Source organism: Oryzias latipes, chromosome 13 (genome assembly GCF_053564925.1).
Source record: "Oryzias latipes strain Hd-rR chromosome 13, Olatipes_Hd-rR_3.1".
In the NCBI taxonomy this organism is placed as follows: domain Eukaryota; kingdom Metazoa; phylum Chordata; class Actinopteri; order Beloniformes; family Adrianichthyidae; genus Oryzias; species Oryzias latipes.
The window spans coordinates 20,121,867-20,140,210 of record NC_136249.1 but is presented as its reverse complement, the minus strand read 5'-3'; the positions used below and the strand labels follow the sequence as shown (position 1 = coordinate 20,140,210).

The window sequence follows — 18,344 nt, the reverse complement described above, 5'->3', positions numbered from 1 at the left end:
AAAAGTAAAACGCATGCCAGGTGGAATATCTGCATCTATATATCTATAGCTATATATGTTAATAAACGGAATTAAAAGAAGAATTAAAAGAGTCATAAGACTCAGATATAACTTTGTCATTGTAGTTAGAAAGCATTTAATCTCTTAATTTTTTTGCAGGTTTTTTTTGTGTGTGCGTTCCGGAGTTGTGGCCTCTGACCAAAAGATTAAGCCAGTCAGGGTCAAAACTTTTGAAATTGCAGCATTTCATTTAAACCACCATCACATGTTCCCACAGTGCTTTGTCAGTGGAAAGAACCTGTATGTAGTCAATTCTTTGACCCAGTCATTTTTAATTTTATTTTTTTTAGATGTTGCCAACAGGTGTTTGTTCTAAAATGGTATCAAAAATGTTTTGTACTGGTTTCGAAATTCTACAATTTTCTCCTAAAAAGGATACATGTATTAGCAAACAACAGGACAAAAGTTTTCAAATCTGTTAAGGAGCTTTGCTAAATATAGTGGTGATCTATCCCATTCCATTGTTTTTGTTTACATTAAAAAAATAAACAAAGACAAACATGTATGACTGCCAAACAAACAATTTATAGAAATTGTTGTTTTTTTTGTTATGTTCTAAATTCTAAATTAGATTCATGTTTGAGTAATTGTTTTGTAGCCACTTGAAGTGGGTGTGTTTGTCTGACACTCAGAAAGGTGCTTTAATTCAATTGGACCAAGTTGTTTGTGGATAACAATCCAAAAGTCGTCCTGTTGCCTGATCAAAACTTTAAAATGCTTTTTTTTTTCAGTTCTATTTTATTTAGCTTTAGTCATTTTTATTTTTTTTCATTTTGTCATATGAACGTCAATTCCCGTGCTGTTTTTTTATGGATTTCCTTTAGCTTTAAAAAGGGCCCACTTGAAGGCTTAACACACTTTTATAGTAAAAATTTTGGTTCTGATGTAGTGCTTTACTCCTTACCAGGATTGGTTATCTCTAACTTTAGCAGGTGTCAAAGTTTACCAGAACTTTGATGCTTGTGAGAATGAGGGACTCAATTTGCTTACACATTTTCACTGGGGAGGGTTCACCTCAATGTAAGTGCTGACACACATGGACTGAAGACAGAGCAAAAGAGAGTAAATGTCTACACACCGTGCATTTCAACTAAAATAAGCCCAAAGTTGAAACCAGAAAAGCAAAAATGATGAGTTATCTGTTACGTACGCATATTGTCAAAAGACGAAGTCCTTAAATGGATTTCTTCTAAGTGTTTGTGTGTGTAAGTTTGGGTTAACCAATTGAAGGTGTGAATGTTTTCAGCATTTCCTCTGATCTATGCTGATCCTCTGAAATATTGCAAAGTAAAAGCACCTTTATATGTCTTCTAGGATTTCAGAAATTGTCCTCTGCTCATCATTTCTGTTTTTGTTCTTCACATTGTGTAAAGCAGCCCAATGTTGGGTTCCAACATGCATCCAGTGGTGGTTGGTTTTTGTGTTTTTAAGACTAAAATAGTTGAAACTCAGGACATGTTAAGTTATAACAGTTTTTGCATCCTGTTACATCAGTTATATTGTCTATTTCAGACTATATCCTTTATCTTTGCTTACAACACTTGTATTTGGGGAAAGAAAGTAAGATCATTTTTTATAATTGTAATCCTTAAATGCCGTTTGCCAGTGTCATCAAGTGGTCATTTGATTATAAAACAGAAAAACATTTGACCTCTAAACTGAATTGGTCCTATAAAAGCCCAGCGAACAGTTGCTTCAGATGGAGATGGACGCCAAGAAGGTGTAATGACCTTAACCAAAGTCACCTGTTTTAAATTTAGTTCTGGTTAAAAATAAACTATGAAGTTTGACATTTATTTTAGCAACCTTTGATGTGCTAATGATGAGGTTTGAGTGCAGCGGTCACAAATGGTCTTTAGTGCAACATGTCCAAATGTAGCATTCTAACTAAAGGGCATTTTGGTTTATGGGACTAATTTTAACACAACTGAGAAAACATGAGCTTGTTAGAGAAATGTAAGTAAAGATGGTATTCAAATAATTTGCCATTTACCCCATACTTCAGTATTGGTTGCTAATCTTAGGGGCATTGGAGATAGTTTGCCTTTTTATGTTTGAATGTTGGTTATAGAGGGAAAAAAAGACTACTAATAAGAAAAGTCTATTTTTGATTCATGAAGTGTTGATACTTAATATTAAGTCATCAACACAAGGTTGTTTTTTAACCTTTAATTTTTTTTCCCCACAATGCCAAAGTCCTGACTTTTATAAATGACTGGCAAGGAAATTGACAGCAACATTCCTGTAAAGTAGTTCCGGCTGTATTTCTTTCTTACACACGATCTACAAAGAATGAACCATATCCTGCTGCTGACATGCAACAGTTCGGCCGCTAGCTGAGGTTATGTACCCCTGCTGTTAAACAAAGAAGTCTTGACACTGACCCATCCAGTAATGAATAACTGCAACCATGCAGGATTTTTTTTTTTAAAGGGGAATTACACAGCGCAGTGAGATGAGTGAGAGATTGGTTGAACATTGCTGAAGATCAAACTCGTGCAAATGTGCTTAGCCAAATGTGTCCAGTTGTTCTGACCAGACATCAGACATAACCTTGTTCTTCACTTTTCTTTTTTTTTTTAGTTGTAGTAATTCAACCATCTCTTGTTGAAAGAGCATGATCACATTGTGCAACAGTCTGTGTTATCTGTTTAAATTTGCATAGCAGCCGTATTCAAATGTTAAATAGGAAAAGGAAAAAAAAAGAGGATGTGCCGATTTGAAATGGGGAACTAAAAAATATATAAATAAATAAACGCAGCGACGGCCTATACTAAAATGTTGACGGACCAATCTATCTGTGTCGGGGAGCAGAAAAATGAAGAAAAAATCGTTTTTTAAAAATTCCTCTATGGGTTTGCAAAGTTCAGAATTTAAACAAAAATTGAAATGAACCCCAAAAAGGGAGAGTATCTTCGCTGTTCAGTTTGTGCATTGAATGTGTTTCATTGTTGACTATCATGGCACTGAAAGCTCAAGCCTTGGTGTTCTGCATTCTGTAAGGAAATGCTTTGTGTTTAAGGTGATACTATTGGGTGCTGTTATATTGTACCACATCCTTAACTTTAAAAAGAAAGCTTTACAATATACAATGTGAGAAGAACAATGTACAATAAAAACAAAGCACTGACATTTGTTCTGTCTTCGCTTCACCTGTTTTCCTCAAAGCTCACTTCTAAAAGCTATCTGTATCTCATCCCCTTTGCCTCATCTGTCTCTGCAGGTGGTGCGGTTGTGCCAAAACCCCAAATTGGCTCTGAAGAACAGCCCCCCTTACATCCTGGACTTGCTGCCAGACACCTACCAGCACCTGCGTACCATCCTGTCACGCTACGACGGCAAAATGGAGACACTAGGGGACAATGAGTACTTCCGGGTCTTCGTGGAGAACCTGACTAAGAAGACCAAGCAGACCATCAGCTTGTTTAAAGAAGGCAAGGAGCGAATGTATGAGGAAAATTCTCAACCCAGGTCAGTGAAGTGGGAAAAAGTAGGCTCTTTTTAGTCTACACACTTTGATTTTTTGTTGTTTTTTTTTAAGTTTATCGTCAGATTGATGCCTAAATTCATTTGGTGTTTGTTATGAATAATGCCTGTGCAGAAACAATGCGAAAAATATCCATTCCTAGACCCTTGGATGGTTGCAGATGAAGATGAGCCAAAACACAATGAGAGACGTTTTGTGGTTTGATTGAGCATGTCAACATCTGTGGTTCCAATGGTGCTACAGCTACAGCTGTCTGCCACTTCAGTTCTTTTTTTAATCTCTACCATCTCCTTAACTTTGTCATGTAGCTGTCACATTTGCATGCTCTTCTTGCTGTGGGTGTTTTTCTATAGAAATAGGTGAGCAGAAACCATTGCCATTGCTCAAATGTAGCTTGAAGATTGGAACCTGAAGATACTGAAAATCATCTGGAACCACAACATTTTACCACTTGCTCAGGGTGGGCTAACTAGTATTGGGTGACACGTGTTTCAACCCGTGCTATATGTTCAGCAAATAAGTTATCACAAAACACTATTGGAAAAAATTATGCAGGTTTATCCAGTCGAGCCCAAATATATACGTAGTCATATGGAAGTCAAGTCCTCAGTTTGTTCTTTCATAGCTGCAATGACAGAATAGAAAGTCACCCGTGGTGAGAGGAAGCTTCCATTTTAGCATGCGCTGCCGTCATCATTAGCAGCTTCGTTTGTTTATAGCTGTAGTGATATTTTGTTGAGTGACACCTTTATTTTCACAATCAAGTTACTTTATTGCACAGAAGCTGCTGAAACAGAAATTCCTTCTTGAAACAGAGGAAATGTGCGGATGCACACACACAAACACACACATTAAATACAAAGACTGCTTTTGTATGACTGGAGAAGGCAGTGTCTGTGGCACTAACCAATGGTTTCAGCCCACTTAAGAATGCTGTAGAATCAGCCAGTGATGTTCGGATGGCTGGGAACTAACTAGTATGTGGAAAGAGTCGTGTCGTAGCATTCAAGTCAGATAAATAAAACCGTCACAATGAAATGGTATCTTATGGTACAAAGAATATTTGAACTCCTCAGTTTTTCCTCAGCTTGAAAGCTAATATCATTTCTTTTTTCTGTTACTCCAATCAGATTTAGTGCTTGGTACTTTTTTACCTAAATGACTCAGAACAGCACCATGGCTTGTTGCTTGGTACATTCAGTTTTGAGCTATGCTTCCAATTTCGTCATGAGAGATCTAGACTGAGCGTGGGTGGATGTGCTGCATTATGTGCTGTGCAAACTTCTCTGTATTCTCTTCTCTAGAGACCCTTTATTCAACAAGTCCCTCACTTTGTGATAAACTATACCGATTATTCCAGAAATGAAGCAGGGGGATGTTGTAGAATAAAACTGTTTATTTGTGAAGCAACTGCACTGGATTTTGTTTGGTTTTAGTAGCAAAGTTGCGGATATGAAATTTATGTTAATACAAACAGAGGGATCCAAAAGAAAAGGATTACTATCTTTTAATACCAAGAGAAAGTGAGAGTATACTGAGATCCATGTGAGGAAAAAATATAAAAATTTAACCACACAGCCTATAATTGACTCAACAGTCGGTTCTTCCTCCTCGTTTGCCTCACTGACTTCCTCCTCTAACCCTACATGCTTCTCAACTGAGACATTAATTTAGAGAGCAACACAGAAATTGGTACTTACTAAGTTTTTACTGTCTCCTCCAACCAAGTGTGAAACATTTTCTTTCAGCTTGTCTTAAAACTGAATCAAATCGCAACCCAGTACTGCCTTGTTAACTAAAACACCATTTCCTTGAAACTGCATTTATTAGTTCTTCCTTTTTAGGTAATTTCTGCTCCTTTAAGTTGTGCAACAGTAGTCTGACGTTAACGTAGTTGTTGTATTTTATTTTAACTTTTTGAAGGAAAATAGAAAAGTATCTGTTTGGGTTGGACTATAGTTGTAGGATTTCTTGTTGGATTAAAGGGTTTTGTATTATTTACCTGCAACATGATCTAAAATTGGCCCAATCATTTGGTTTCAGACTCAGTCAAAATAGGATTTTGCGTCCTGATCAGGGATAGGATATTTATTTATTCTCAATGTTATGATCAGCGCTTTATATTTTAAGTCTATTATTACAGATGAATACTCTTGTAGTAGTCTTCATATCATGAACGAAACACAGCATTTTATTCTTGTGAAACGCAGATGAATGCGGCGCTAGTTTGAGCTGGAGGCACACAAAAACAGTTTGGTAAAGTTGGCAAGAGTTTCACAGATTGACTTCCAGGGTCAATAACTTTAAATATGTATTTAAAACTAACAGTAAGTGTCTCCTACACTCAAACAACAATCTACAAAGGCAATTCAAAAGAAAAAGATTGGGCATTTTTGGTTCTTTTTGATGAGAACGTCCCTGTCCGTGCGGCTGAAAGAGATGACAGTGAAATGACTGCCAAGTGACCATCTGCTCCAGTGCAAGCTCCAGGAAAAAGTAAAAAATAAAATATAACAATCTCTCAAAAACAACCAAAACTAAGAAGTAATTGCACTGATATTATATATCCATGAATAATTATCATCATATTCATGCTACAATTAGGATTTTGGAAGAAAGCCTTTTTTGTTCTTGTTGTAATTTTTAAGTTAAATATGAATCACATTATGATCAGAAGTGTTCAGTAGTTCTGAAGATACTACATCTTCATTCAGCAAACTTTGTAGAATAACTAATTTTCACCTAATAGTTAAGTATTTTTTTATTTTTACTTGATTGTTAAAACTTCTTCATCCAAATTCTCTATTTAAGTGTAAAATGATCAAAGCAGGTCAGTAAAATAAACATCCCTAATAGATTACACAGAGCACAGTCTTAAAGCGCTGTACTCTATATTAGGTGGTTTATCGATGTGCATTCAGGCTTTCTCCACTCTGGTTTTATTCAGATATTCCATCAGGTCAGAGACATCTCTTGTTTGCTCTTAACCTTTTGGCCACTTCGGCTTTGTATCTTGACCATTGTTGATTGTCTCAGTTAGTTACAGGAAATTTTTAATCTCTTTGGCTTCTGGGTAATGCAGCTGCAATGTGAGCAAGTCTGTAGGATGTGGTTTTATGCCTGAGGATTATCCTACTTTTGTAATTACTATTTCACTAAGCTTGCTGTAAAACATTCTGACCATAGATACATTTTGTTGACCAAATTAATCTTTACACAACAACATAAACATGTTCTTGGTTTTGTGTAAAACACAAAAAAGCTTTGACTGCCTTTGTGTTGCTTTTTTCTTTATCAACTCAACAAAATGAGATATAATGATAAGAGTTCATTTTGGTTGGTACAACACTCACATCTTGCCTAATGAACCTCAAATTGATTAAAAAAGTTATATAATATAGCATTAAGTTGGTTGATTAGTACGTTTTTTTACACTACCTGAAAAGACAAACGGTTCATGTTCTCGCACTACATCTGATATCTGAAAGAATTAAAAAACATTGATTTCAAGTTTTGTTCACCAACCCTAAGCTATGACCTCCCAGTGTATATAAAGGTATCTAGCAATAACTAAGATCTATAGTTTGTCCCTGAGAAACCAGTTCTTAACTTTGACTATCTGCAAATACATCTTATCATTACAGAATCCTTTGTGGTTGTTAGGAAAATTACTACTGTCTTTACACTAATGTCAGATTAAACTGATAAGAAGTAAAATTTTGCATGAAAATCATTCATCCTCCTATCGGCAGCTTGGAGTTTTAATGGAAAAATATAGTTTTCACAAACATTATTAAAAGAAAAGTTGTGTGGCTGTTTCTGCACACAGCTTGTATGTCCCAGTTGTGAAGTTGTTCTGATCTGTAACAAACTTTACGAAATATTACAGCTTTTCTTTTTTAAATCAAAATCATGCCAGCATGGCCTAAGTTTGTCCTTTACACCATTCTGCAATATTCAAACCACAATGAAGAGTTGTGTCTTTTTTGTGGTAAATAATCAAAGTCCATGTCTTGTTTGTGTGGGAGCCATTGTGAACTTTCACATCTCTACTTCCTTCTTACCGGAATCTCCACTTGGGTTTTGTGCAAAGCAAGAGAGACAAAGTTAAAAGATGAAATGCCTCTGCACCACTACAAGTGGGAGACAGAGTTTGATATTGGGACTTGAAAGTAAATGAGGTCAAGTTTTAATTGCTGGCATATCAGCCAAATGGCTATCAGTGGGGTAAATTAAGTAAAGGCTTCACACTTCATACATTTCAGGTGTTTAGGTTTCAGTTACCTTTTTTTTTGTTCTTTTTGCTGTAGCTTGAGGCTTTTGTGTGTAGATATGTGCTGTTTGTGTGTTCAAACACAAACAACAGAGTATTGTGGCTATTTACGTTATGCGAGTAGCAGGGAGCAACCAATGTGTATACCTGTTGAGCTATTTGATTTTTATAATTAGAATGATGCAAATACCATTTTGGCATACAAGCCACTTTTGTTTTTATACATAGACAACTTATGTAGAACTCAGATGTACAGTTAAAAGTTGAACTTTAAAAATTTATGCTAAAAACATCTGGTCCGATTGCTTTGCAAAGATCTATTTTTAGAGGGCTTTAGGAGGGTTTAGTTGCGGAATGAAAGCTTACTTTTCACTGAAGCAGTCGCAATTTAAAATATAAACTTATTGGCACATGAGGAAAAGAACATCCTCTTTGATAATAATTACTATGGGCTCAAAAGTCTAAACAGAATACAATAATACAATAATTTCAGTGTGGTCTTGCAGCACTAAACTATTTCAAATCCAGTAAACTCCATGATTTTGCACTGACATTGCCAGTATTTTGCAATTAATCTTAAACATAGTTTAATGTAACCCCGCTTTTTGGAAATGACGACAATGCAACAAACCCTGAGTAATATGTATTGGCACACAGAAGAACATTGACAGTGTCTGCACAATCAATGGAGATTTGTGTTATGCATGGAGGGGAAAAGTGTGACTTGCAGGTTGATCTGAATGTATTAGGACATAAAAAAGTTGCTTTTATATTAAAGCAAACAAGAATCAATGCCCCTAGAGGTGTCAGCTACCTAATTTCTTTGTTTAGACCACAGCTCACATTAGTTTCAAATGTACCAGATGTGCCTCCAGATGAGACTATAGTGGGGACCTACAGCCATATGCATAAACAGTGAGACTTCTGTAGAACTTGTACAAAAGCAGCGATCTTCTTATCAGAATTTGTCCGCCCTCACCCTGCTCCACGGCTGCCATTTTTGTTTTTCTAGACTTCTTTTTTCACATTTGTTGGTGTGCATGGTTCCTCGCAGAGAAAATATCTGCAGTACCTGAAATGAAAATCCTTGCATTTCTTGAAACAATTTAAAATACAGAAAGTGAATTTGTTTGCAGTAACACACCCCTGGTCTTAGCTTAGCTTTTTTTTAATTTTTTAAATATAGAGGTCTGCAGTAGCTTTGTTGACTAGCTGTATTTATTTGAATAGCATTTGATTTGTCTTGAGTAGAAAACATAATAAAGCTGCATGACAGTGCCACAGCTATTTGTGAGTCGGCCAAACTGACCTTTACTAGCTGTGCTGCGTTGCATTAACAGAGTGTGGTGCGGGTTGGCTTGCTGTGTAACTTTATCAAAGACAGCAGGAAACAGGAAGGGAGCAGCCAGCTGCAAGGTCAAAGGTCGTTGTATTGAACGAGGGGGAAGGAGGACAAAAACCTAGTGTTCGGGGGGAAAAAGACAAATTTTCCCCTGACAGTGACACTAAGGACATATGAGTGTCTATGTTGGTTTACTAAACCATCCTACAGTAGTGAGCACCTCATTCTGCAGTGTCACTCGCTATTGGCACAATAGCTTAAATAGCATGAACAGTTGTAGGGGTTGGCAATTAAAGTGTTGGCCACTGCCCAGACTGCACACAGCAGAGATGGAGAAGTTCTTTTTATGTCATTTAAGGATATAATTTATGTGTTAATCATCTCATGGCAATCAGGCAGGTTTTAGGTTTATCTATTTACAATTTTCTTCACAGCCAATGGCGTTAACCCCCAAAGGTAAATTGATCAATTTGGCTGTAGAGAAAGACTTTTCAGGTAGTTACTGTTTGCTCTAAGTCCAGTAATTATTCTACTATCTAGGGCTGTACACTCTTTGTTTGCAGATATATGCTTTTTATTATGCAGTTATTGGGATCTGTAGATAAATAAAAGGTTTGCAGATATACTTACCAACTGCACATAAGACTCATCCTCACACTTTTCCTTTTTTTTTTCTTCAAACCTGCAGTTTGGACATGTACCCACAGTTCCCGGTGCTGAGGAGTTCTGCCTAACTGCCAAGATTTGCATGCCTTTAGTGTTGGTGCACACATACAGCCAAAGCAAAATCCCAGTTTAAAGACAGTCGGTATTGTGGATTACATTGGCTTTTCCCAATAGTTACCAAGTGCCAGAAACCATTCTTGATTTAATTTTTTAAGAAACGTATTGGCAGACAGTGAAAACAATCTTTGGTTTATTGTCTTTAATGGCGTTTTTTTCCTGTTTTTAAAAGCTGAGTTGGACTGAAGTGACTCCTGAGGCTTGAACTAGGATAAATGTAGTTTGTTTGACTCTGAACTGTGCTCTTGTTTGGTTTAGTGTTGATTCCGTTTTTGGTCAGATTCATTAGAATTTGAAACGTGAATTTTTTTTGACAACTTTTGTAAATGAAAATAAAGATTTAATTACACATTAAATATCAAAGAGTTTGTGGGTATTGGCCTACGTGTTTGAATATATCAGCGTTTGGAAACTGGCAAAAATCAAGCCTCTTGGCTCCTCACTCCTTTCATTTAGTCGGCATTTATTTTTCATGAAGCTTTGAGGCATTGAGCGTTATTCGACCTTAATGGTCCGGGTACTGACGATGTAAAGATTTGTAGCATTGATTTCTCTAGATTCTAATACAATAGATTTTTTTTCTTTTCTTTTTAGATTATATCTCTTGTAGCCAAGTGTATAATGAAGACTTATGTTGCTGTTCTCTGATGAATGAAGCTTTAATTTATGTGGTGAGATTGAGTTTGTAGTGATGTATTAATATGAATAATTTAAATGAAGAAAATGGCAACTGATGTAAATCTTGAAGGGGTTTCTTTTGCCCAGACTTGACTGACGAGAAAGTTGTCTTCGTGCGAACTTGAATGAAAGCAAGGCTGACAGAAGGATGGATGAGACTGCAGCTTTTTAGGCTCAGTTAGTCAGCGCCGGCAGGAAGCAGAACAAATGAAGGCTCGCCTCCTGCCGAGAATATAGCTGCTGATTAAAGTACACAAATGCAGCGGAGGGAAAATAAGCACTCTTACTTTTCATGAGAAACTTGACAACTACCCTGTTGGTTCCTCTGGGAAATAGTAAGACATTTGCTGTAATGATAAATATTGCTGCATTCATCATTTATGCCTTAATGTTTTGCTGCAGAACATGAGGAAAAGCACAGTGAAAGATGAAACATTTGGCTGCACACATAGAGAATTTTGACTCTAAAACACCTTTTCTCAGCTATTTACTCTAAAAGTTTCAGAAAGGCATTGAGTCTGTCTCCATTAACTAATCTAATTCTTCCATCTTCTGTCACTGTCCTTCCTCATTCGCTCAGTCCAACCCCCCTTTATTCTCTGTTCTCATAGGGTGTGTGCCGTGCTTTGGTGTGGGGCAGCTGCAGCAAACGGCTCCTTTGCTGTCGACTCTTTCATGCATGCCAATTCAGTCTGCCCCACAGCCAGGAACAGCCTCCCTCTGTGCTGCCATGCTCTCTCAGTATGATGCATCGAACAGTGCTGCAGTGGTGCGATGACATTGTGTGAATGTACTTCCTAGTCGCCTTTTTTTTTTGTGTGTGGCTTCTTCTGTCTGGCTAACGTCCCTCCCATTTCTTCATTTCTTCACTTCCTCTGTGTCATTTTCCTGTCCTACTCATTTCCCCTCGTGGTGCCGTTGATCAACTCAGGGTAGCACTGCACGGCGTTTTGGTGTGGAGAACAACGCTAAACAGAACAACTTTTACTGCCTGCTCTGATGCATTCACCCATACTATGCCACTAGGAGAAGCACTTCTCTCCTTCAATATGCTTTTCAGAACATTATGTAGTGAGCATATTTTCTTAGAAAATTTAAAAATTACTTTTTTTTTCTTTGTCATACAATTAAAAACAGTCACATTCACACATACACACCCCAGCCATACATCCAGAAGTGAAGCTGTGTAATGACCTTGTGATATTCTGAGTGTTAAGTCTTGTCATGTTGTGGAGCCCTTACAGACACAGACTTGGTCAGTTATATCTCTTCTATATTAAGCAAATGACTCTTTCTGTTCAGCTTAACATGCAAAGACCCCCCCCAACAAAAGAAAAAAAAGAGCAGTTGGTGTGGTGTCCCTCCTGGAGCAGTTACAGTCCCTGGTGTTTTGATGTTTGTTTGTTTTTTGTCTCATCCATCAAATGCATAAAAATGAGATGCCACCTGAAGAAAAGAATACTAGAAATGGTAATAAAGGAAGTTTTTAAAGCGACACTAAAGGTTGACCAGACGCGGATACGCTGAGGTCGATTATTTAACAAGTTCTTTTGGCATTTTTCTATTGATTAAAGGCATAAAAAAATAAGATTAAAATTGCTATTCTGAATATCTCTTTAAGTCGTTGTGAATCAGGAGCAGACGACAAATTGGTTTTAGTTGTGACGTAGCACCCACAAGCTCCCTGCTGTTCTCCCTTCTGACGACAAATAGATCTTTGTTTTCATCGTCCGAGCTGGCATCTGGCTCTAAACTGTACGGCTGGATAGCTCCAATATTGCTCGTTGTTGGGATTTTCTTTTCTTTTTACTTCTGTTCTTGTCGTCTGACGGTTGTTTTGGAAGTTCTGAAGAAGACTGTGAAAACAACAGCGGTTAACTCTGCCTTTCTGCTTTTCACAGGCGAAATCTCACCAAACTGTCGCTGATTTTCAGTCACATGCTGGCTGAGCTGAAGGCCATCTTCCCCAATGGCCTGTTTCAGGGGGACAACTTCCGCATTACTAAAGCAGATGCAGCAGAGTTCTGGAGACGCGCTTTTGGGGACAAGTAAGACCTGTCACGCATAATGGGACATTTATCTTTTATTTTGAAATACCACAGTTCAGGTTTTTCATACTAAACATTGTGTGTCATCACCCTTGAGTTCTTCTTATGGAGCTAGTTTGAGATGATTTGGTAAGGTTCATGCCAGCATGTTATTAAAAAAAAAGACAGACATCCGTGGACTCAATAAGTGATGCAGTACAATAAAAGGTTTTGGGCAGTAAGCAACGTTTTTTTGTGATATTCTGTCTCCATGTGCACACTGCTGATGCAGGCTATTTTAATAACTTTCTTTTCTCGTTTTACTTTGAAATTCACTGGCTTCCCTTTTAGTCAGAAGCATGGATTATGCAACACAGTCAGCAAATGTGCACCATGATGAATCCCATTGTTTTTGGCTTTGCAAATGTTCACATGCTATATTAGGAGAGAAATGTGTTGATTTGCATATCATGCAGCAGTCTTTTCAGCCGTGACATTCATTTTTGTGATCCCTGACCTTAACCTGTTTTTGAGCACTCTTTTCATCACAAGGTGACAGAAAATCCCAGTTGCATATGTATTCAGGTTTTTTTTTAGCTAATATATGTAAGGTCCTAATGGGAGGGTATTTGTTTTCTCAGTGTTTTATTTCTCTGTCTCTTGTTTCTGCCCTATTCAATCACAGAACCATTGTGCCTTGGAAGGTTTTCCGCCAGTCTCTCCACGAGTTCCATCCCATCAGCTCTGGGTTGGAGGCGATGGCCCTCAAGTCCACCATAGACCTCACCTGCAACGACTACATCTCCGTGTTTGAGTTTGACATCTTCACCAGATTATTCCAGGTAGGAGAGCAGCATGTTTCACACCTCGTTTTATGAAATCATAATTTTCTCCAATTATAGTTGACCAGCCAAACGTGTAATGGACGGAAACGATAGAGATGAAATGTCATGATGAAATGGCACGTTCTTGCCCGTAAACCTGACAGCACCTAAAAATCTTGAAATAACCCTTTAAATGAATAAGGATGAACAAGTTGGTAGTACCTTGCCTTGTTTTGTTTTTTTCCTTGCGCAGTAGTATTCATAATCTCACCATGATAAAACAATGAAAAGAGCTTTCTCAAGTGAAGCCTTGACAGGACTTTGTGAAGGGAAATGGAAAGATGGAGGAAATTGCACCATAGCTTCCTCCGGTCTACCTCAATCAGAGAAGAACACGATCGGAGTTCTTAAAAGCAGACAGAATAATGATGGAAGGGTTTTCTGGTAAAATATCACCAGTTTATATGTTAGGTCAATAAAAATTCACCCTAACATAACTTAGTTTTGTGCACTTTAAAACCTGCTTTCTGTTAAGGGAGAGAGCTAAGCCTCCCCTTTATTGATTCCCCAATATAGGTAAGATGTCAGATGGATAATGTGAAGCAAAACACAATATTTATTAGTAGCTTAACTCAAGTGTTTTTAACCATATGATGCATGAAACCACAATGCAGACATGATCACTGCTGATGCAAAAGAAGGAAAACACCTCTATAAATATTTCTGGCAGGCTAATGAGCTAATCCTAATCCAAAGCCTCTAACATCACATCTGCACAGTCTAATCTTTATTCTGAGGGACAATGCTCCTTGCTGGTTTTGTATTATGCTGCACTGAGACAAAAGACATTTCTTATGGAACACTCCCTTACACAAAAAAAGCCTTCATCTAAATGTCATCAGCCTTACTAGAGGAAGTGAGTTCTGACCTTTTTAATTGGACTTTTATGACCAGCATTGGGTTTTAATTTAGGATAAATTACACAAAGGGAACTTGTTCTCTTCTTTTATAGAAAAGGCAGGTTTTTTTTTACCTTTGCCTATGACTCGCTACCTTTTTAAGCTTCTATTTAGTCATTTCCTGTGTGGTTTGTTTGTTCTTCCTTTTACTTTAGAATGAGACCTGAAAGCTCAAACCCCCATCACATTCAGTCTGACTTCAATAGTTTAAGATCTGTTTACTTAAAAGGCTTTACCTTTTTTTTTTAAAACTGAATTTTAGTCAAATCCCTTAAAAAATAGTGATCTGTATTGGCAGCTTGTTTATACTTGACAGTGTAAATCATACATATGTTCATTTAGCAGCTGGATGAACATGTTTTATGTGCAGTTTGCTTAGTTGCACTATGCTAGTATTTCCACTCTTTACTATAATAGATGACTCAAGCTTATATTTTCCATTTGTGTGTGTGTGTGTGTGTGTGTATAGCCCTGGTCATCATTGCTGCGGAACTGGAACAGCTTGGCAGTAACTCACCCGGGGTACATGGCTTTCCTCACCTACGATGAGGTCAAAGCTCGGCTTCAAAAGTTTATCCACAAGCCCGGCAGGTGAGGCCCAGTGACCCAAATGCTTTACAGGACAAACACAAAGACACTCCTACGTGTTAGTCAGCATAGTACGCATCCAGGTTGTGGGTAACCACACCTCTCACAGACAGGCACTTATGTTACGTCATGTGTGATTTTTTTTTTTTTAAATTATTATTATTTTTGGGAGGGCTAAATGTGACCAGTTGGGGGGGGGGGGGGGGGGGGCACTGGTACCTTCCATCAATGGCTTAATTGTGCAGCGTGAGCTGATGTCAGTCTGCAGGCTGGGCCTGCGTCGAGCTCCTCTGACATCTGAGCAGTCACTGCAGCACTTGTGTCCTGTAATTTAGAGTGTTGTCACTAGTTTATTTGTTGGTTTAATGGATACAGAAGTCATTCCACTTTTATGCCCAGTATCAACATAGCTATGCAGAACTTTTAATTACAAGGTCGTATTCTGTAAGTGTGTGTTAAGGAACCCCAATTGCACTCTTTGCTCGAACAATTTGTAGGTCTTGAAGCTAATGTTTTGTTTTTAATTCAATTCTTCTTATAGTGTGACTTTTTAAAGATGGACTTATCATAAATTCTGATCATTTTTGCCCAAAAGGCTCTAAATATAGGATTTTTCTCTTTCCACATGTCATAACATTGTTTGTGAATATGTCATACAAAAAATTGAGATTAAAGTTCCTGTTTTTCTGCGAGGTCAATCCATGGGCCTGCCATGTTTTTCCTACTATGTCACTGCAAGGTATTAGTCAGACACCCAATAACTGCATAATAAAGAAGAAAAAAATCATGCATAAGTACCACCAGTGTATAAGTTGCACTTTTGGGAGAAGTTAATGTATTTTATTTAAATGTTGCATGCAAGTCTTCAGTAGAGAAACTTTAGTCTCATCTCTCCTCAGTTACATCTTCCGGCTGAGCTGTACACGGCTGGGCCAGTGGGCTATCGGTTATGTGACGGCAGACGGAAACATTCTTCAGACCATTCCCCATAACAAACCCCTCTTCCAGGCACTCATCGATGGTTTTAGGGAAGGATTGTAAGTCCAGTTTTTTGGCTTTCTATCTGAACTTTGGAGCTGCTGTTCTGTTCCTCTCAATGACTGATTTATAATGTTTATTTGATGCATCTTCATATGGAAGGCTTCCCTTTTTATTTCCTGAAGTAGTCATGTTTGCATCAGAGAAAAAAAAAATATCAAAGTTTTAGCCAAAAGGGAACCACAGTGTGTCCTCTTCCATGTTCTTTCTAAACCTTGAACAGCCAGACTGTTAATTTTCCAAGTTTCTCTCTGTTTGTCACACAGGCTTAAAACTTTTCATTTAAAGTTATTTGGACCAAATCAAGTACATTCATATTTTTACACAAATGTTTGGAGCTCCTTCACATTTATATTCCTCCTTATTCCCAGCTACTTATTCCCTGATGGCCGAACCCAAAACCCCGACCTGACGGGGCTGTGCGAGCCATCGCCTCAAGACCACATCAAAGTCACGCAGGTCAGATAAAAATCCTTATCATCAAGGATTTTCCACTGTAATTTGCCTCCAAATATGTATTGTATTGGAATTGCTTGTTCATTTGTGTTTCTCTTCCTTTTTTTGAGTTGATTGAATTGTGAGTCGAGTGCTCTTGTTTGCATGTGGACATGAGAGGAGGAGCATTAAAGGAAAAAGAAATTCACCAAATAGAGGGCTAATAAACATGACTAATTTGGTGCAAACATGTCTCAAAGGATTTTTTTCTCCTAGTGAAAATGAATTCATTATTGCATCATATACAAATTATTTGCTGCAATTTATGAGATGAAAATTTTGTTCGTCATCAAAAAGTAGGCGGCAGCTGCTTCACTCACTTCACTTGTGAATTATCACCTGGTGCCTGGCTACTTTAGAGGCCCCTGGATAATGTTGCACATTTTTATTTGTTAGAAATTGTTATATGATATTTTCAAGACCATTAAAAAAATCTCTGGAGATTAAAAAAGATTCTCAGAAAATGTTGTGTTTTTTTCTTTAGGAGCAATATGAGCTGTACTGTGAGATGGGCTCCACTTTCCAGCTTTGTAAGATCTGTGCGGAGAATGACAAGGACGTGAAGATTGAACCATGTGGCCATCTCATGTGCACCTCCTGTCTCACTGCCTGGCAGGTATGAGAAAAGGATGAAAGCGAAGCCTTTCTCACGTTTTATTCATGTTCGAACTTTGAACTGCTGAGAGGTGGAGTCTAACATAATCTCTACATGCAACTGTCTTTTGCTGTGTGTGCCATTACTGGCCTTCAGGAGTCGGAGGGTCAGGGCACGGGATGTCCCTTCTGCCGCTGTGAGATTAAAGGTACGGAGCCCATCGTTGTCGACCCTTTTGACCCCAAGGACAACAGCAGAGGCTCTTGTCGAGGCACACTGGGAGCCGAGGGTGCACCTTCACCCTGCTACGACGACGATGACGACGACAGACTTGAAGACCCCCACCTTATGATGAAAGAACTCTCCTCTTCAAAGGTGAGATTGGAAAAGCCTGAATTTCATTTCAGATAGTCGTTTCTGTTTCACAGAGAGAGCTTTCCTGCTGTTTGCCTTTTTTTTTAAAAATTGTTTTTTGGGGCCATCTTCTGTTTTTCCCAATCTGAGTAGAGATGAAACACTGTTGGCATTAAGTTTTAATTCTTCTAGGACTTTATTTCCTCCTTTCATGCTGCTAAACATTTTTACTGCCTTAATATTAAAGATCTCTGGGTTCTCCACTCTCACATCTTTTATGTGCCTCTGAGAACATTTCTGTGTGCTAAAATAACATTAGCCGAATACCTGAGATCTCGTTTTTGATGTGGTCGCTGTAACCCCCCCTTTTATCTCTAGAAAATAACACTGCCAACAGAGTTCAGCAGGGTTGGTACAAATGGAATAATTAAAAGATGTGAGCATTTCTGAACTCCAGTAAATTAAGCAAAACATGGGGATTTCAACAACAAAATGTTTGTTTTCTGCTTCTTCACATATCATTTGATGATTTTGCATGTGTGTGATCCAGGTGGAACGGCCCCCATCACCCATGTCCTCAGCTCCACAGGCCTCTCTTCCTCCAGTGCCTCCCAGACTCGATCTGTTACCACACAGACCTCCGAGCACCCCTGGTGCTTCCAGTCCAGGGGCCACCAGTAAGGTAGGAGAACAACAGCGGTGCAGACAGTTGCACCTGTGGTTAAAGACCCATTCTGATGAATATTGTGTTTTTGGTGTTTTTAACATGTTATTGTGGCATTTTTCTGGTGATGGAGGACATATATTACAAATATTAAGCTCAAAATTGTATTTCAGAATA

At 38.1% G+C, this 18,344-nt stretch overlaps 1 protein-coding gene across 1 annotated transcript in view; it reads left to right on the top strand.

Moving 5' to 3' along the window:
- The window catches only part of cbl (Cbl proto-oncogene), a 30,026-nt gene that overhangs the window by 2,729 nt on the left and 8,953 nt on the right, over positions 1–18,344 (top strand). Inside the window, exons 2-10 of the mRNA XM_004075681.5 lie at positions 3,284–3,531; positions 12,525–12,671; positions 13,336–13,492; positions 14,903–15,024; positions 15,921–16,058; positions 16,431–16,518; positions 17,039–17,170; positions 17,306–17,524; positions 18,054–18,185. Of these exons, the coding sequence (XP_004075729.1) occupies positions 3,284–3,531; positions 12,525–12,671; positions 13,336–13,492; positions 14,903–15,024; positions 15,921–16,058; positions 16,431–16,518; positions 17,039–17,170; positions 17,306–17,524; positions 18,054–18,185 (1,383 nt within the window). The remainder of the gene's footprint in view (positions 1–3,283; positions 3,532–12,524; positions 12,672–13,335; positions 13,493–14,902; positions 15,025–15,920; positions 16,059–16,430; positions 16,519–17,038; positions 17,171–17,305; positions 17,525–18,053; positions 18,186–18,344) is intronic.